This window comes from Cervus elaphus, chromosome 1 (assembly GCF_910594005.1).
Source record: "Cervus elaphus chromosome 1, mCerEla1.1, whole genome shotgun sequence".
In the NCBI taxonomy this organism is placed as follows: domain Eukaryota; kingdom Metazoa; phylum Chordata; class Mammalia; order Artiodactyla; family Cervidae; genus Cervus; species Cervus elaphus.
The window spans coordinates 71,758,738-71,779,698 of NC_057815.1; the positions used below are offsets into that span (position 1 = coordinate 71,758,738).

The 20,961-nt window shown below is 38.2% G+C and overlaps 1 protein-coding gene across 1 annotated transcript in view; it reads right to left on the reverse strand.

The window, feature by feature from the left end:
* LGR4 (leucine rich repeat containing G protein-coupled receptor 4) overlaps positions 1–20,961 on the reverse strand; it is a 98,822-nt gene that overhangs the window by 9,891 nt on the left and 67,970 nt on the right. Inside the window, exons 3-12 of the mRNA XM_043908330.1 lie at positions 18,350–18,421; positions 16,780–16,851; positions 8,976–9,191; positions 7,997–8,068; positions 6,098–6,166; positions 4,931–5,002; positions 4,678–4,749; positions 4,288–4,356; positions 1,406–1,477; positions 261–326 (exon numbers count right to left, since the gene is read on the reverse strand). Coding sequence (XP_043764265.1) covers positions 261–326; positions 1,406–1,477; positions 4,288–4,356; positions 4,678–4,749; positions 4,931–5,002; positions 6,098–6,166; positions 7,997–8,068; positions 8,976–9,191; positions 16,780–16,851; positions 18,350–18,421 — 852 coding nt within the window. The remainder of the gene's footprint in view (positions 1–260; positions 327–1,405; positions 1,478–4,287; positions 4,357–4,677; positions 4,750–4,930; positions 5,003–6,097; positions 6,167–7,996; positions 8,069–8,975; positions 9,192–16,779; positions 16,852–18,349; positions 18,422–20,961) is intronic.

A 20,961-nucleotide genomic window follows, 5' to 3' on the forward strand; every position in this document is an offset into this window, starting at 1 on the left:
GACATCCACACCTGGACCAGCTTTTGTTTGGCTGGTTTTTCCTACTGCCCTCCTCCCATACAGTCCCACAGATTGCCTGACAGACAGGTGCCCAGTGCTAGCCACATGAACACACCTGGTGTCACTGAACATTTATTCACAGGAACACCTGATTATATGAATTTCTAAGACCTTAATGTGAGTCATTTATTTACAATAGGAAAGGCTCAATGAATTAACAGTAGACCATAGCAAAAAGAGTCAGTCAAAGACCAACTTACATTTCTTCCAGAGCATGGCAACCATTAAAGCTTGGAAGGTCTTTTATACTGTTGTAAGACAAGTCCCTTAAAACAACGCAAACGGAAAATGATCAATTAATTTTGTTATCAGAATACTATATTAAGACAGCTGTACTCAGAAGCATCAAAAACAATGCTAAGATCTGTTATAAAGAGATATGGCTGAACAAGAAAAGAAACTTTGTTTTCCTTATACTTGTAAGCTTTCCAGAGTACCTTAGAGATAGAACAAGCTTAAGATGGGCAAACGTTGAGTGCATAGTATTGAGTATAGACACTATAAAATATTTTAAAACATTAAGAATATAAAATAAATATGAAAAATACAGTACAGGAAATATACAAAAATTATGTTCACTTGGTAGAGATATGGATTTTTTAATTTATAATTTTATAATACTGTTATACCATAAATAATGCCCATGTTATTTAATTAAAAAGCTAGAAGAGGAGTGGTGTGTGCACTCATATTTTAAAAAATACTTATATTAAATAAAAAATGGGGACTAGTTAGCTCTGTTAATCCCAGTGCAGTTTTCCCTCAATGATATCATTGTGTTTGATACCCCATGACACCATTTAATTACTTGCTTGCTTGGTCAGTCACTTATTTTGTTAGTATCTCTTGCCACTGAACACAACTTAGTAACAACTGTTTTTGTGACATTTTTACATGTTTTATTTACTTTTAATTTTCAGGGCAGCTTCGAGATTTTGGAAAGCTCCACTGCTTAGTTGGTTCCCAATCCAAAAAAGATTTGGGCTCTTACTTAGGTTATGGTGAAAGAGCTGCATACAGAGAGGTAACTACCCTGGGGCAACTAGAATAAGGATGAGGGGTCAGGATAAAAGAAAAGAAATCAAGAAAGAGCCCAGTATGGTTTCACTTTATTCAAAGTAGAGTCACAAGATGGGAGATATACACATAACTGTAAAACAAAATTCAAATAAACTTTACCTACCCAGGGGGATACCAGAACACCTGCTCATTTCCATGAAGGGAATGAATAAGAAATAATTACACCATAATGTCACCCAATGAAAACAGTTTATTAAAAACAAAACTCAACTTATGTGAAATACATAAAAGAAAAGCAGGAGATGGGAAGAGGAATCCAACTTACAAAGTCCTAAGTCTCTTCTGTTCCTGGCACAAATTACTGGATATGCTGCTTATCTTCGTACCTGTCAAGGTCCTGTGGAGAAACATTGTTTGTCTAAGAAATGATTCAAGTTGAGATGATAAACAAAATGCTATTCTCAGAGAGAAAAGTACATGTTCACATATTTCCATATGGACCATAGTCTATGTATCCCACTGCCTAACTACTCCCTAAAGTGGGAAAAGGAACGAACCCTCTAATGCAGAAAAGTTTTGTGATAAGATGTTCATAGTGTCCAGAGGATAAGCTTGAGTTCTCATGTGGTTCAACAGAAAAAAACAAATCCATAGTTATAGCTGACCATGGTCACCTGCAAGTCTGTCACCCCCTCACACCCAAAATATTTGAAACTAAGTTATTATCCTGACCCCCAAATCTTGATTCTGTCTACTATTTCAATCAACCTGACTCAGTATTCTGAAATTTTCTTTTAATCCCTGTATGATCAGGCTCCTCAAGATGGCTGCTCTCTTGCTCTCTATATCATCCCAGCCCAACCAGTACCTGCTTCACCTACACGCTACTCACATAACTGGCCTTCCTACATACTTGTCCCAGGCCTGGGACAGTGAAGGGCGTGCCCCTCTGCTGGTTTCCCTGGTAACGGATGAGCCAACCTGATGTCTATTCCTATCAATATAACTGGTAATCTCCCCTTCCCCTCTACCACCCTGGGGAGCAAAAACTGCATCATGTCCTGTCAGCTGGGCGCTGGTGGGGTGTTGCTCCAGGATCCTGCTTCAGACATGTAAGCTCCCCCCATTCATTAAACCACTGATGTCTCTATTGCTGACACTGGGCTCTTTCTTCAGTCTTGAAGCTGGGCAAGTGCAGGCCCTAAAGACCTGTGGGGGGCAGCCCAGTAATCCATCCTCCCTTTCTATGTCCCCATCTGCACTCAACCATCAGTTTCTGTTTTATCTTCTTCTATAGATCTCAGCATCTGACCCTTTTCATTTTTACTGCTACTATGCAGATCAAGGGTGAAATGATGCAGACAGGAATGGAGGAATCTCAGGCCACGTGGAGGAATTCCAGGGATGGATTGAAGACACAGAACTCTCATAGCTAAATGTGCTCATTTAGCGAAGTAGAGTATTCCCATGGCCTCCTCACTATTCTAGCTCTAGTATTCTCTTCTTACCCTCTTCACACCACCTCATCCAACATTTTTAACAACTCCAACCTGCCTTGAGAGTTGAATTTAAACTCCTTAGCTCAATGCTTCCTGACTTCTTTTCTTACACTTTGGCACACATGAAAATTGTAACCTATGCAGCATACTTGTGGTCCCTGTGGCAGAGACCCTAGCCACGTCAGACCCCCCGTGGCTTCTGGAGGGCTGAGGTCATCAAGATCTTACATCCACCTGCAAACTAGTCATAGGCCACCCATTGAGAAGCTCCGCCATAACCAAACAATCAGTGTTCAAGGTTTGTCATTTTAAAATTAAAAGCCCAACAATTTTCCAAATTTCTCCATATCATTCCCCATACTATTATAAACAAGTCTAGCTATATTTGATCATCTGTATGTCATACTTAGGCTTCCTAGATGGCTCAGTAGTAGAGAATCTGCCTGCCAATGCAGGAGATGAAGGAGATGCGGGTTCATTCCCTGGGTGGGAAAGATCCCCTGGAAAAGGAAATGGCAACCCACTCTAGTATTCTTGCCCAAGAAATCCCATGGACAGAGGACCCTCGTGGACTATAGTCCATGGAGTTACAAAAGAGCTGGACATGACTTAGCAACTGAGCACACACGTAGGCTATCAGTTCAGTTCAGTTGCTCAGTTGTGTCCAACTCTTTGCGACCCCATGGATTGCAGCACGCCAGGCTTCCCTGTCCATCACCAACTCCCAGAGCTTGCTCAAACTCATGTCCATCGAGTCAGTGATGCCATCCAACCATCTCATCTTCTGTCATCCCCTTCTCCTCCCACCTTCATTCTTTTCCAGTATCAAGGTCTTTCCCAATGAGTCAGTTCTTCGCATCAGGTGGCCAAAGTATTGGAGTTTCAGCTTCAGCATCAGTCCTTCCAATGAATATTCAGGATTTCTTTTAGGATTGACTGGTTTGATCTCCTTGCAGTCCAAGGGACTCTCAGGAGTCTTCTCCAACATCACAGTTCAAAAACATCAATTCTTCAGCACTCAATTTTCTTTATAGTCCAACTCTCACATCCATACATGACTACTGGAAAAACCATAGCTTTGACTCAATGGACCTTTGTTGACAAAGTAATGTCTCTGCTTTTTAATATGCTGTCTAGGTTGATCATAGCTTTTCTTCCAAGGAGCAAGCATATTTTAATTTCATGGATGCAGTCACCATCTGCAGTGATTTTGGAGCCCCCAAAAATAAAGTCTCTCGCTGTTTCCATTGTTTTTCCATATATTTGCCATGAAGTGATGGCATGCATGCCATACTCAAGTAATTTTCAGTATTCCCCATTTCACTAAGGCTTGCTTTTCTAAAAAAAGACCCAGCTTGGTGAAATCCAATTTTGAAGCATTTCACCTCTTCCATAAAGCCTTTTCTGATAGCTTACATGGACTACTCCACTTCTGAACTCCTAAAGCACTGCTTCTAATCTGGTGCTTACTTACTGCCTTATATTCTCAGAGACTTTTGCAGATTCTACCTCCACATACTAGGCAAAACTCTACCTGAGTTGACTGATTCCAAACCCAATACCCTCCATCTCTATGCATGATATTCACAAAGCAAGGATGTAGGAATCAACATTAACTCATTATCATCACCAAAAAGCACTGGCAACCTACTAGCAGGCCAGTGTGGTGTTATCTTTACACACGCTCGCTTCAAAGAGCCACACTTACAAACTCTCCAGACGGACAGTTCCAGTCAGGTTGGGGAACCGCTGCACCATGCTTGCACCACGAATGACTCTAAGAAATTGCGAGAGAAAAAGTGATTTAAAATAAAGAAATTTCATAGATAATATTTTAAACTTATTTTTGAGCCAGCTTAAAATTATAATACCACTATACCTAAGAAGAAGATTAGTTTCTGAAAATGTGATCATTTTGACCAGGTGTTCATGAATAAATAAGAACCACTGTAAATTTGGGGAACTGTCTTTTGGATTTCCACCCAAGGCAAAGAAAATAAAAGATACTGTTTTCTGGAGTTATAATAATAAATTCTAGTTTTCCATTAAAGCAATGGTATAAATATTCAGGTTGTTTTTAAATTTCTATAATACTTACAAGGAATGTAGTTCAGACAAATTGTGAAATGCGGAGTTCCCCACAAAAGATAGAGGATTATCATACAAATGTCTGTAAAAATAGCCAAAAAAACAAAGTTTCCATGTGTTCACAAGCACTTCAACACTAAATCTATGTTCACAAAGTTAATATATCCAACAGCCTGAATTTTCATTCTTCATCCAGATGTTTGGCCTTATACAGACACTGCTTTACATGATTACATATCAAAAGAAAATTTCAAACTACTTACATAGTTTTTAAGAGTGGATTACCATCAAATGCTCCATCAGGGATAACAGAAATAGAATTACTATGAAATAACCTACAAAGATAGAAGAAAAATATTTTGAAATGCTTATCCTCTTGTGAAATAAGTTAAAACCCAAATATCTATTACTATTCAGTAGTATATAAAATATAACTAATAACAACTACATTAACAACTACATAAAAATTTCAACAATGTGATGAAACCAAACTTTTAATTCCAGCTCATCTTTCTCAGGACCATACCTAATTCTCTCTAAACCCACTGCTTAACCTATTATTGCTTCCCTGGTGGCTCAGACGATAAAGCGTCTGCCTGCAATGCGGGAGACCCACGTTCGATCCCTGGGTTGGGAAGATCCCCTGGAGAAGGAAATGGCAACCCACTCCAGTACTCTTGCCTGGAGAATCCCATGGACAGAGGAGCCTGGTGGGCTACAGTCCACGGGGTCACAAAGAGTCAGACACGACTGAGTGACTTCACTTTCTTTCTCTTATATACTTTTAGCTTGCTTCATCCTCAAAGAACTTTAGACTGCAATAATCATAGGTACTCTAACCTCAAAATCCCTCTCATCATTGCCTCCATTTAGTTTTTAAGCAATGCATCTCGGAATATTAGCCATCAACTGATGACACACAATCTCAATTATACCATGGGCATTCTTATCTCTGACCTTGACAAATCCAACATCTAAAATGCCCCCTCATCTCTCATTTATCTAAACATTTCCATTCTTTCAAGTCCAGTCAAATTCCTTCTCTTTGGTGATGTCTTTTCCAATGACCCCAAGCCTCAATGAGGTCTTTTTCTGGAGTGATTTATTGATCCTATTCATTCAGCATTTATTTCCACCTAGAGACTACTCTTTGTCTGTCTTACATAGTCAGCCTCCCCAATGGGACCAAGACCACAGCTCCCACAAAGCAGAGACTATATGTTATGGCTTGTTTCACTAGAATCCAGACTTACACAGTAATATATGCTCAAAACTGTCCAGGTTAGCTGACATAATCCAGTCTGTATCATTATATGTGTGTGTGTGTGTATTATGGAACATGCAATGGAACAACAATGTTCTAAAATCTCACTGTCTAAATTGTGAGTTCTAGGGATATTAAGGCATAGAGAGAGGAAAGCAATACTCACAGCTCTTTTAGGCTGGGGAGAGCTTTAATAGCCTGAGGAAATTCCCCCAAATTATTATAGTTCAAGTCCCTAGAAAAAATTAGGAAAATATGTAAGCACACTGAAGAGGGGTCACAATTTATAAGGCAATTTGATATAAATAAATATATATATTTTAAATCACTTCCTCTGGATGGTAATCTTTCTTTGCCAACAACTGTCATTCCATTTAATTAAATTTACACTTTTTCTTAAATATTGAATACAGAAAAGAATCTTAATTCTTTACTTTTAAACATTTTTTACAACTTTATTTCACTTAATTTACCATAAAAATATTAGGATTCTAGTGTCTTTTTTATTTTTTAAACTTATTTTTAATTGAAGGATAATGATGCTTTAAGTCAACAACTCTAAAAGTTCAAAGAATTCTCAGAATCACATATTACTGGTGCATTAAATAAACAAATCAACTGAATGGCAGTTTTCCATAAAATAGAATGTATTGACTATCCATTTATACATGACAATAGCCTGAAACTGAGGTTTCTATTTGAGGTTTAGAGTAAAATTCTGGTATGAGGGTGGGTAGCTGACTGACCTCAGCCCTACTATCAGCAGGATAAGGAGAAGGACTAAGATGGGTTCATACAACTACAGTACTCAAGTACGTTAAAAATTGTTGAAAAAGTTGCATTAATTAGGAGAGAGAATAGCCATAGTGATCTGTACTTTTAAAAAATCTTAATTCTGAGTGTATTTAAACTTTCATTTCATTTAACCTAGAGAGAATGTTCACATATGATCAGCGACTGATTTCAGAATGAAAATAAACAAACACCCAGCTCCTTGGAGACCTATTTTATTCTCCTTTACTACATAGAAAAAAGTGGTAAATTAAAAAAATCAACTGGGAAGAAAATGTTTAATTTTAATATAATTGGAATAATATACACAGTTTAGGATCAAAAGGCTGGCCCAGTCTTCTTTTCCACTGGCATTTATATACTTAGGAAAGAAGAACTGGGTTTATCAGTTCTTCAAGAGCTTTCACTTTCAAATATCCACTGATGTTTATATCCTTTAGTGGTTTAAACAGGAAAGTGAATTAATAAAGTACTAAAAGATTTTAAGTCTTCTCATTGATTGACAGTTAACCAAAAAGTCAATTAAACAAAATACTGATATTACAAACCCTAAACATTTCAATCAGGTGTTACTTAACCATCTAGCTGGGACATTCTCTGAATCATTCACTGTACCACAATGGGAAATACTAAAAATCTCCTAATAAAGGCCACTAATAAAATCAAAACAACAAATATAAAGGTCCTAGTCTTGTTTACACACAGCTGCGTCATGTCTTTTGCTCATATCATGGTACAGTGGACAGTTGAAACAGCCAGAATTCCCAAATGCTCTAACAGAAACAACAACAAAAGTATCCTAAGCAAAATGGAAACCTTTATTGCATTCAGCAGATAAAAGTCGAGACAGTATTCAAGCCCACTGTTAACAATTAGCAAGACAGCTGAGATCATGGAGAAAACAAAGAAACAAACCAGCTTTTCCAGAATCAATTTTATAAGGTTCCAAGTTCCAAAACTGTCTATCATACATTATAAAAGAACCAAAATTTCTGAAATGGTATATAGCTTGGCAAACTCAGCTGTTTTTACCATGTCCTTTTGGAAGAAATATCAAGCTCATTTTTGTGCAACTTTTTAACCAGAAACCTAGATTAGCTTTCATGACTGTGTTAGCTGAAGGCAAGACTTTAGTCGTACATTAAAACAAATTAATTATTATAGCAAATTAATAATGAGCTGAACTCAAGACCATTACTTTTTTCTGCAGTGAAATGCCCAATTGCACCATCAACATCTCAAATGTAATTATCCAAAGCAGAAATAAACTTACAAGGTCTCCAGGTTATCAAGTCCATCAAAACAGTGTTGACCCAGGCTTTTAATTTTATTGTTATGAAGATGCCTATGGAAAAAAGCATCAGGTTCATCAAAACAGTGTTGACCCAGCCTTTTAATTTTATTGTTATGAAGATGTCTATAGAAAAAAGCATGACTTTCTCATGACCTAGTAGCAACTATTATCATGTTTAGATGTCTAAATTGGTAGTGCTTAAAGGAATGGTGCAGCTAAACACTGCAACACTAATAGAAAACAAACAGCATTGAGTAGATATCTCTTGATAAACACTATACAAACTCAGATTCACTGAACACAGGAGGCCAATGGAAAAGAAACATCGCTCTAGGGCAGAAAGGTTACACACATGGAAGATTCTTGAGAAGTTACCCAAAACTAAAGTTCTGATGCACTTTTAATTATATGAAGTGAAATTCTGATGAATTCTCCCATGAGGAGGTGGGGCAAATGTCAGCTTCATAAGGAAGAATTAGAAACAGATTTTACAAGAAATGCCACTTAATTATGTTCAAGTTTCCGAAGATTAAAAACAACAGAGACTCACATACTCCTTGAATAGACAAGTTGGTAAAGAAACATGAAATATCACTGAAACTTGTTTTCTATGCGCGTCTCCAAAAGAATTCTGCTTCTTTTATCACTGACTGCACAGCTGGGACACAAAAAGCCATACAAGGGTTTGCTGCATGACCCACTTTCTTCTCCTGACTACAAATGGCCATTTAACTTAGAGAGATTCAACTGTTCTCATCAGCCATTCATTTTTAAATTATCCTGATCTGTATTTTAAAAAGCCAGCACATGTAATTTTGTAAAAAAGGCAGCTTCCCCAAACACCAACTCTCCAAGAATACAATTCAGTGAGGTTCTTTCAAAACAATTTTCCACAAGAACTCTGCTTCTGCCCCCAATTTAACACAAATATATGGTGTTAAAAAGGGTAGATACTTACAGAACCACCAGGCTGGACAGGTTGGTAAAGGCAAAGTCGGGGATGCTGGAGATCTTGTTGAGTGCCAAGGTCAGCGCCTGCAGGGTGGGCAGGTTGCTGAGTGGATGCACTGGTACCTCCGTCAAGCTGTTGTCATCCAGCCACAGATGCCGCAACTGAGCGAGCCCCTCAAAGCTGTCCTCGGGCACCGAGGTGATATGGTTGGCATCCAAACGCCTGACAGAAACAACAACCGCCTTCAGCAATGATTCTAGTGGAATGAGTCAAGCCAAGTCACACAACCACTCAGAGTTCCAAAAAAAATAAGTTACAAAAATGACCATAGCCACCGCATTCTTGATTTCTTTCATTTTACTAGAAGTTCTTCCCAAATCTAATGTTTCTAAGACCGGGATGTGAGAGTCAGTTGTTTCCCTTCCTTCATAATAAAGAGATGTGTAAAAATCTGAATTTTTGGCTAAGCATAATTGTATGAAAGAAAGACATGCATATATATATATATATTATATGTAATATATATATATATATATATATATCTCAAGGTGCTGTCTTAGGGGCTGCAGTCCTCATTTTGCCCCAAATAAAACTTAAATTGCAATTCTCAGAAAAAGAAAAAGAAAGGAACCATAAATCTCAAGCTTGAATTTTATGTTACAGAAGACACTTTATCAAAAATACAGAAAAACAAGAACGAAACTAGGCTGAGCAAATAAACTACTTTACTTACAAATAAAATATTTGATATTAAATTAAATTGCTATTCTGACTTGGTACCAAAGGGGAAAAAGAACATAATTTTAAAAAGTTTTTTTTCTGTATCAACAAACAATTTCATTAGATTCTCAACAATCCTTATTGTGCTTGTGGCTTTTGAGTCACTTCAATTTTTCCCCAAATTTTGGAACTAAGGACACTTTACTAGTAGGATTACTCATTTTTAAAAGTTAAATTCCCATCTGAAAATCTGAGAAAACTAGTCCTAAGTGTTAGTGTTGATGCAATCAGGCATAATTGTTGGAATAACTGCTTTTAAACACAAAGATAAGCTAGTAATTAATATGTTGAGGAACTGCATGCCCTGGGCAAATCTCAATTTTTTTCACAAATCCCTTGTTGATATATCTTCACTACTTAAATCCATGTCTTAGAGGCTTAGACCTCTTGGTGAAAATTAGTGAACACACACACACACACACACAAAATGGGTGCAAGGTCAAAATGGCAGCCTGTTTTTGACTAAATCAACTTTGGCAGCTTTCAAGTTCAGGAAGTTCTGACTTCAGAGTGGTTTTCATGCTTCCAGTTTCTCTATGCAGCTCTAGGTTCGGATCCTGCCATAATTGTCCCTTCTCCTCCATGTGAGTGCTGAGCCCCTGCTCCCAACTAAGTGCCCCAGACCCAGATGCAGACTCCTTCCCAAAGGCAGACTGGTCGAGGTCAAAGACCCTTGGTCCTGGTGAGGATCTGATGGAAGCTTCCTTTTTGGTAGTCAAGATAACTGGAAGAGCACTATAAAGGGGAGAGCTCCAGAAACTGAGCAGCTGCCTTAAGAATCCACTTAGAAACAAAGAGTTTTAGGCTTGTTTATTCCATGGAGTTTCTAGAACCTACCCTTGAGAAGAGACAGGCATCCTTTATGTAATAGACTGGTAAAGTACTGGCTACAGAATTGCTTAGCAGATCCACTTTACTGAGTAGACAGCAGTGTGTTCAAACACACACATTCACACATACACACACACAATCACAGATGCACACATTTCACAGACTCAAGGTACTTCTATTTAGGGAGAGAGATATATATTTTGGGTGGAGGGGAATTAAGGACATTTATTTCACATTCAGACATCTGTACATTTTCTATAAATAAGGTGGAACTGAAATACAACCATATAATTAACCATATAATGTCACTAAATCATGCAATTAAATTCTCCTTGTAGCTAATTTGTCTGCAATTCATTCAACACATGTAAACTGAGCATCTTGTTAGGCGCAAAAAAGTAAAAATGGTGCATGCATGAGGAAGATTATATAATATAATTAACACACTGAAAAATGATTACAAAGTGCTTACAAAGTGTTATGAAGTAAATAAACAGGGTACTGAGATAAGGATTAGCAGGGGCTGCAGGGGAGGGCAGCTTCTGATTGTATTGATTGTATTGAATAGGAAAAGCATCTCTAAGAAGGTACCATAAACAGATTCAGACCAAGGGGTCAAGAAAGGTGGGCAAGGAGTGTTTGAGGCAATGCAAACAGTGAGGGCAGAGACTCAGTAGCAGAAACCAGCTGGTGTGGTCCCAGCAACTCCCAGAAGGTTCTAGTGACTAGAACACAGCAGGAAGAGAGTGGTGGGACCAGGGAGACCCAGATGGGATGCAAATGAGGACCAGATGACGCAGACCCCTGGAGGCCAGGTGAGGAGTTTGGATTATATTTTAAGCACAAATTGAGATCCCTCCCCGGTTTCTTAGCATCGTAATAGTTTAAAAGTGTAAACTGTTTATGTTGTAATAATGAGATAATATTCATTAACATTCACGAAAATAATGAGCAATGCTCCCCACACATACAACACTCCATTGGCATTAAGTCCTCTCTGTAAGTGTTAAGCAAAATAACTACTAGGGATGAAATGTACAACACAATAAACATAATTAACCCTGTTGTATGTTATATATGAAAGTTGTCAAGATGGTAAATCCTAAGAGTTCTCATCACAAGGAAAAAACATTTTTTCTATTTCAAGTATCTATACGAGATGATGGACTTTCACTAAACTTACTGGGGTATTATTGGGTTGGCCAAAAGTTGACTCTGAGTTTTCCATAAGATGTATGTTAAGTCAAATCATTATGCTGTACACTTTAAAATTATACAGTGCTGTATGTCAATTATATCTCAATAAAACTGGAAGGAAAAAAGATGTGGAAAAACACTATAAGAAAAGTTGTCCAGGCCTTATAAATAAAAGTCCAGTGTTACACACACCACTTAGGCTCCCACCAAATTCTGTGCCACACCCCACCAAAGAAAAGGGGTGGTCTTCACTGAGCAAGATAACTAGGTGAGTTTTGAGCTAAGAACAGTAATGAAACTACCTTCTATGCAAAGCAACTATAAACAATAAATGCACAGACACAATTTCCTCTGTTAAAAATTTCCCCAAATTATAAAGTCAGCCATAAGAGATCAAAAGGAAGAACTTTGGGAAATGGAAACCTTAAATAAAAAGTTAATGAGAAAAAGGGATTTGGGGTGACTCAATGGTTAATCCTTATGCCTCAATTCACATGGGTGTTGGTGGCACACCCAGAAATATAATGAATTTGCACTTACACCAAGATCAATGTTTCTCAGAGAAATGGTCTTAGAAAAGTGTGCATTTGTACCAATGATCTACGCTATTAAAATTCATCATAATTAATAGACCAAAAAAAAAAACCTAATTTTTTCAATAGTGGCAGTAAATAGCATTAGCTGTCTCACAAAGTGAAGAGATTATGTAGCTTAAGTTATTTTACCATTTCAACTCCATTTGACAAGATAACTATTACTTTATTTAAGTGCACTTCAATTGTTAAACAGTTAACAATGTATTGACTGAATTCCCTTACTATTTTTGTCTTTAAAATGAGCTTCTATTCCCTATTCTCAAAAGTCTGTTTTATATTTTACTGAGACTCACATAGTTTTTTTCTCTTGCCTTAAATGAAATGACAGTAACAATTCTATGTGTATTTTCTGATGAATGTCTATGCTACCATAAACATATACGTGTTCTATATAATCAAAAGCTCCCCCTTTTTCTCTCTACTCCTCATTTACCAATAATATAAACATTAAAGTATTATATTCTGTTACCAGTTTAAAATATTTAAGAACTTTTGTTATGGTAGAAAACCTAGGAAATTTAGTCATTGAAATCTTTTAATAGTTAATATAAGTGAGAATGACTGTAAAGAAAAAATTTTTCTAAATTCTAGCGGAACAAATTCTGGCTTGTCATTTAAATATCCTACTCAGGCAATGCTTTAGCCATTTTCATGGCTTCATGGAGGGCTGTTAGGTGAGCTTTTCATTAATATCTACAATTCACTTTCAGCTTTTACAGCCATCATCACCCACTTGAATCAAACCACTTCTGGTCAATTTCAAGCCCTAATGAACTTTGCTCCTTCTAAGCACTATTTCAAAACCATAAGGAAATCTTTCATGTAATTCAGGTCTGAAGATCAGATTTTCAAACTGACTCAAGTGCTGATAAGACTGTTTTACACCAGGACAGAATTTCAATTGTATCTAACTTGACCACTACACCCACTATGCTAACAAACCCATGAATGTTTCCTTCTTAAATAAAACAGCCCTGACATATAGCTCCTTGTATTTCTGATATGCTATGAATTTAAAAAAAAAAAAAAAAAAAAGCCCCAGTGTCTTTATTAAAAAAAATAGTTTAACTCCTCTCCTTACCCCAACCTCCCATCCCAATTTTGGACATAATTTAAACTATGCAATGCACTTAGTGGTGATGAGCACAGTATGCTTGGTTTAAAACATTACTTTTAGAGGGAAAAACCTACAATTTCTGTGAAAAATGCTTTAAACCATCTAAATTACCAAAAATGTCATGTATATTTTAATGCACTTACGGACGACAAATCAGGAAAAAAAAATCTATTTGCATATTTTCTTGGTAGTTTTTCTAACATTCAAAGATTTTAGCCTTTTCTTTTTCAGCCTTCCAGCTAGACAAAAGGATTGAATATTTTGATCATTAAGTCTTGGGAAATAAGAACAATTCTGTATGAAGGTTCTGAAGGAAAACCAATTCTGAAGAAGCAAGAGAAAATGAGAACTATTTAAAATGTCTAATGAATTCAGATCCAAGGGAGGTGAGATGGCTCTCTCTGTATACTTCTGTCTGAGGTTAGAAATGGTGTGGAGGCAGTGAAGTCACGTTCTTTAAAGGAACTCACTCCAATCTGTTCACTAAAAGATCTATTCAGAATCCTATTCAATTAGTTATGACAAATTCTTATATTCCATAACTTAGCATATGGGTGAAATGAGGTACTTAACAAATTTCTACCCTCAATAAATTTATATTGAAACCAAAACTTAAATGGTCAGTACCCCAGATACTTTTTTATGATATTAGATATATTTTAAAGTTTGGCCTTTATAGCATACGTTATGCTTTATTAGTATATATTTTCATTTTTACATTCACTGCCCATTAACTATCAAAATACCTAAAGTCAAAGGTAATCCATAATGTACAATTTCCAGTGATATGCTTTTGGTTCAGTTAAAAATTATTTTATATTAGCCAGTGGAGGGGACGAGCCGGTCAATCATTTTCACCTAAGTCTTCCCTAGCTCACTTGCATTTCTACTAATGCTTACATTCATAGTTATTTCAAAGGGCAATTTAAAAACCTATGGGATAGATTAGTCTACAAATATGTGATGTGGTGACAACCTAATTTTATAGCCCAGAACACCTAAGTAAGGTCTCTACTCCAGTTTTTCACTTAGTGATTCTCAGAACTTCTGTATACACAAGGATGATCAGGATAAATTTTTTAAAATACAGCTTCTTGGATCCTACCTTTAGAGACCCAATATCGTGACTCCTGGGATAGGGCCCAAGAATCTGTATTCTAGCTATATCCCCCTAGTGATTCTGTTGTGGGTGGTCCAAGTGCCACACTTCGAGAAACTAGGCCTTAGTCCCACTGTATTTAGTATTAGGACATGAACTGAAGCAATGCAAATTTGTGTTCATTACTGTAGTAGAATAAGAAACAATGAAATTGCTTGTTATAAAGAATACTTCTTCATTACTTTCAGAGGATTCCTTCACCTAGGTAGGCAAGTTGGGTAATCTAGCAATCGAAAGAACAGATGAAACAGTCATCACCATGATTACTATTAATAGATTCTACAAATGTTTATTGAGCAACTTACTACAGGTCATATATTGTTGAAAGTGCTTTTCACGCATGAAAGTACATGGTAGGTAATAAGCAAACGACTCACAGAGAATTTTAAATAACCTGTCCAACATCACACAGCTAACAAGTGGCAAGAGTGGGGATTCAAAACCAGACAGGCCTGTTCCAGAATTCTAATTAATCTGAACTTATCTGAATTCCCTTTGAGAGCAATATAAATATTCTGACAGATAAATACGTGAAGAGCTTCTCTTAATCTTGGGAAAAGACTACAATAACCACATGCTTCAGTTCGATGCTTCTCAATCTCTTCTAAAATCTAGTCACTGAAGACAGAGAAACTAGATCTTTTAAGTCAGGAATGAGGAGGCTGGACACTAGTCCACAACATTCTAGTTATGAATGCATTCTAGTTATGAATAAATATTTGTCTATTTAACATAAATATGGTTGTTTCTTTAGACTCTTCTGTGGGTTTGCACAGGTCCGTGATACTACTGCTGCTTACCTGATCCCCGCCTCTAGCAAGAACTGGGGTATGCATACCCAAACCAGAGTCAATGACTCCCATTCTCCAGGTTCATATACACACACACGTACATTTATATGTGAAACAATGCAAACAAGAATAAAGTGAAGTGCTACATGAAAAAGCTTTTGAAAATAGTGGCTATTTTCATGGTTAAAACCAAGAGCTGAAATCTTTTTTTTATTGAAAAGTGGTGGAGTCGCTCAGTTGTGTCCGACTCTTTGTGACCCCATGGACTATATAGCCCACCAGACTCCTCCGTCCATGGGATTTTTCCAGGCAATAGTACTGGAGTGGGCTGCCATTTCCTTCTCCAGGGGATCTTCCCAACCCAGGGATCAAACCCAGGTCTCCCACATTGTAGACAGACGCTTTACCATCTGAGTCACCAGGGAAGTCAATACTTTTTAATGAAGTATGACTGATTTACAATGTTGTGCTACCTTCTGGTATACAAAAAGGTGATTCAGTTATATATACGTATATTTCATATTCATATACATTTCATATATTTTTCCATTAGGCTTCCCAGGTGGCGCTAGTGGTAAAGAACCCATCAGCCAATGCAGGAAATGTAAGAGATGCGGGTTAGTTCAGTTCAGTGCTTCTCAATCTTTTCTAAAATCTAGTCCCTGGGTCAGGAAGATCCCCTGGAGGAGGAAATGGCAACCCACTCCAGTATTCTTGCCTGGAGAATTCCATGGATAGAGGAGCCTGGTGGACTATGGTCCATGGGGTTACAAACAGTTGGACACTACTGAAGCAACTTAGCATGCACGGTTTATTATAGCATATTGAATATAATTCCCTATGCTATATGGCAGGACCTTGTTGTTGAAGAGCTGAAATCTTGAATATTCCACATCAAGCCAACTTTGCCTCAGAAAAAAAAAAAAAGCAAGAAGACACACAGGCAATTAAACTGCCCTCCCTTACACGTGTTCAAGGTCCACAGATAAAGATCTATAATCACTGTGCTCTAATGATCATTACCACCGGAAAGAGAAACCTCTCTGTGGCTGTTTCTTCAGTGTCATGGCACAAAACTCCAGGACTTCAGTACACACATAACCCTGACTCCAAAGAGAGTGTAATAACCTGCCACATGCAACCTTGTAGCTTTCTCCCAGCCTTGGAGATGATAGGATATTTCAAAGGACATTTCAGTAACAGCAACCAGTCATTCCCATTTTTATCCCAAATGAGAGGGTACATCTCTTCTTTCTCTAGGATTCCAGTTCTTTACATATTTAGCAGCCAGTGGTCTCCTAACGATGCAAGGATGCAGAAAACAAAAAAGTTTACTTACAAAGACTGCAAAGCGCTCAGTCCTCGAATGGCTTCACTGGGTACTGTTTTCAACTGGTTGTTCTGGAGGGTTCTGGAAGGAAAACTTGGGTTAGTGAATAAGAAGCAATTGTGACCATTTTTTCTTAGAAGAATTTAAAACCATTTCTTTAAAAAAAAAAATCTTTCCAGGAGTCAAGGTGGAACGCATCTAAGATAAGAAAATTGCCAAAGAGTAAGAAGCATTTGTTGTTAAAGCCAGAAATATAATAGACTGCTGTCTCAAGCCATCTCCTAACACAGACCTGCTGGATCATCTGGGATTGTTTTGTCACTCTTTCTTGGAAATTAAGACACCCTAATTAATATTCATCACTGAGTGTTAACTGGGACATATAACAGGTTAACTGGGAGGTAAGGACTTTCCTGGTGGCTCAGTGGTAAAGAATCCACTTGCAATGCAGGAGAAGTGGGTTTGGGTCAGGGAGATCCCCTGGAGAAGGAAATGGCAACCCACTCTAGTATTTTGCTTGGGAAATCATGGACAGCGGAGCCTGGTGCTACAGTTCACAGGGTTGCAAAAGAGTTGGACAGGACTTAGTGACTAAACAACAACAGAGCAAGCAAACCCACTAGAATCCCTACTGCCTGGAATAAAGCGTTATTCCAGAAAAAAGCATCTGGAAGAAAGCAGAGTCCAGAAACATGGACATTAGAAAACAACAATCCTGCAAAGAGGACAGCAGATTCTGAACTCTTATGAACAGTGGCCATGTCCTCAGTGAATACAGGGCTGAAGCAGAACTAAAGCTTTGATTATCTAATTATCGCCAACCTGGAGAATGGAGGTATAGATCAGTAATGAAAATGAAGTCTTTACTATTTTTGCCTAATGCCCTTCCTGGTCACATTAATAAAATGACTATCTGATTAGAATCACCACCACGGAATGGAATGGAAAAAGGCCCATCTAACTCACTGAACCAGAGAGGTTGAGTGACTTACAGATGCTTATCCAGAGAGGTAGCAGCAAAATGGGGCTGGTAGTCGGTTCACCCGCTCTCCAATCTGCCAACCTCCAAGCTCCTGCCCACTGCCAGGAATGTATTTCCTGATCCCTCACAGGCTATGTAAATCATAGGCACCTCAATTTCCTTTAGTTCTAAAACGATTTTTACCATTTGGAGCTCTTGTAAGCCTTTTTGCCTTTAGGGTCATCAAATTCAAAATTCTTATAGCTATTAATATAACAAAAGTAGAAACAATGGCGGGGGGTGGAGAGAAGTTGAAACAAAGCTTGCCAGTGAAGTTTAAATATGATTTTGATTCAATGCTTTAGCTACACATAAAGCCTAACATTCAACTGTAATGCACCGGAGGTCAGAATACCTATTATTTAGACGTTAACTTCTGTTATCTAGACCCAAGTTTGCCTAAATCACCCTCTAGCCTCCCACACTACCCATTGGCCTCTCCTTAAATCTTTTAATCCTGAACCTAAAGAAACTGTGCTTAACCTAGCTCCAAGCATGTTGACTACGCAGAAAGAAAATACACAGCCAGCTGTGAAACTCTAAAATTGCATTACTTACAGAACTTTGAGTTCTTTCAACCCCGACAAGGCCTTTGGGTGGATAAAAGAAAGGTCGTTGCCAGCCAATCGTCTAGAAAAAAAAAAGTAGCAAGAGAAAAATAGTAACTCAGATTCTTAAAATTCACAACTCACAATAACCCAATCTGCTACTGAAGCTGTACATTAAACATCTTTCAAACCTAACTGACATTAAACATGGACTTAAACCTTTGCTAAAGCGATCCCAAGGTTCTTCCAACGAGATAAATGCCTCTAGAATTTTTTTTTTAACTCCAATACAATAATTTAAACAGGCACATTTTTATTCTGGTGAGGTCAAGCAAGCCAAAACATATTAGACCAAATTAAGTTTGCTATTCGTGGTCACTCTCTGCAGCTTGCAGTGTTTTCCAAGTGCCTCACAAACACAGACCCCTGGTATGCAGCAGACAGGAGCTTTATACCATCAGAGCAAGGAGGAATGAATGCCTTCGGGAGGCATCCTGTTACCTCTCCATAACCAAGGGCAGCATATTCCATGCAAAAGAGAAGCAAAAACTGAAAGTCACTCTAAGCTTTCCAAACAAAAGCATATTTTAAAAAACTAATAAATTTTTTCCTAAGGAAATTTCAAAGTGACAAATTTAACTGCGAGTTAAGAGTGAAGTAAGAGAAGGATAAGAGTTCCTTGAGTCCTTTGGTAAGAAAGGCGCACACAATTCAGACTGAGCCCCACAATTCAGACTGAGCCTCACTTTTTCTGCCATGTTCCCAGATACTCAGACATGGGAGGAAAAGTTGGACAGAAAACTTCAGGGAGAAGCAGAAAGCAGGACAGCAACTCATATGAGTAACTTATAAACAGGTGAATTGGAAGCAGATTTAAGTACAGCTGACCCTTGAAAACCAGCAGGTCTGAACTGCATGGGTCCCCATCCATGCATTTCTTTTCCAATAGTACATACTACTGTCCCTCATAGCCCATGGTTGGTAGAATCCTTGGATGTGGAGGAACCTTGGATAAGGGGTGGGGGTGACTATAAATTATCAGTAGATTTACTCATGCCATTCAAGGGTCAGCTGTACTGACTTAAAAATGATAGTTGTAAAAAAATAAATTAAAAAAAAAAGATAGTTGTGTGCCCAGATGATTAAACATAGGACTTTTCCAATTTCCTGGTTCCATCAGGGGGACTCTCCCAAGCAATGAGATTTTATATGTATGATTTTTTTTTTTTTTAAATGCTCTCCCCTTCACATCTTGGGATCACAGTCATCAAATCATATTATTTTCTCCTTGACGGGGTCTATTTCTATTGTCTTTTCTCTTCTTTCTGTAAACACAGTGCCCCCCCTAACCCTGAGCCTTAGTCAGCAATTCATTCACTGATTAACAAACAAGTGCTATTCAGCCCCAGGGAGATGACATCCTCTTCTTAGACTTCAGGTTCTCCCCACATCAATTTGCTCTCAGACACCCCGATTCTAGGACATAAAGATGGCTCTTTTACCCTTCGTAACCTTGAAGTCACACAGATGTGAAACTATTTTTTAGATGCAATATTCTCTCTTGAAATTTTCGTCCCAGTTAAAATACAAATAGCCCTGGAAAGGATAACACTTGATCGTTTCTTAGTACTAACACAGTAATTGGGATGGAAGATGTGCGTGTGTTGGGGGGAGTGGGAAAGTGAAAGAGGACTCAGAAACCCAAAAAGTGAGTGTGTAGAATTATTTCTTCAATGGCAAGGACAACCATGCCAAGTTCCCAGGCAGTGCTACAGTTTGAACACAAAGTTCATGCTCCTCAACTAAATCCTCCCTAGGAAGCTGTCTCATCCTGCATAGTTTCTCACAAGGCACCCTAGCACCTAAGCTCTAAACTGCATGCCCTTCAAGGGCAACCCTCAATCCAGGCTCACAATAGTTTACTGCAGACCATCAGCCTCATGGCCTTTCAACTCTCAGGTGAAAAGGACTGGAGAAGATGCTGTTAAGATTTTTCAATGCTTATATTTAAAACTATTCCTGGAGACTTCCCTGGTGGTCCAGTGGTTGAGAATCTGCCTTCCAATGCAGGGGACACAGGTTCGATCCCCGGTTGGGAAACTAAGATCCCACATGCCACAGCTAAGACCCAATGCAGCCAAATAAATAAATGTTTAAAAAATAAAACCACCCCTCCCCAGCAAACGGTCTGAGTTCTGAACTAGCCAGCTTCACCACTGTATCTTTAAATGCTTTACCTCATGACCTAAAATGCTTCACCTCATGACCTAACCTTCACCCCTTAAATTCCTGACTCCAGTGTGAGTGGTGCCGAGTTGCTCAGTTGTGTCCAACTCTTTGCGACCCCGTGGACTGTAGCCCTTCAGGCTCTTCTGTCCATGGAATTCTCCAGGCAAGAATATTGGAGTGGTAGCCCTTCCCTTCTCCAGGGGATCTTCCTGACCCAGAGACCAAATCCTGCGTCTCGTGTCTCTTGCATTGACAGGTGGGTTCTTTACCACTAGCACCACCTGTGTAACTTCCCTCAAAAACTTCAGTTCTTACCATAAACAAGCCTTGTGTGGTCATTAAACAGGCTGTCTTCTACTCATTGTTTCTAGCGCGTTAGTCTTATAGGCCAAA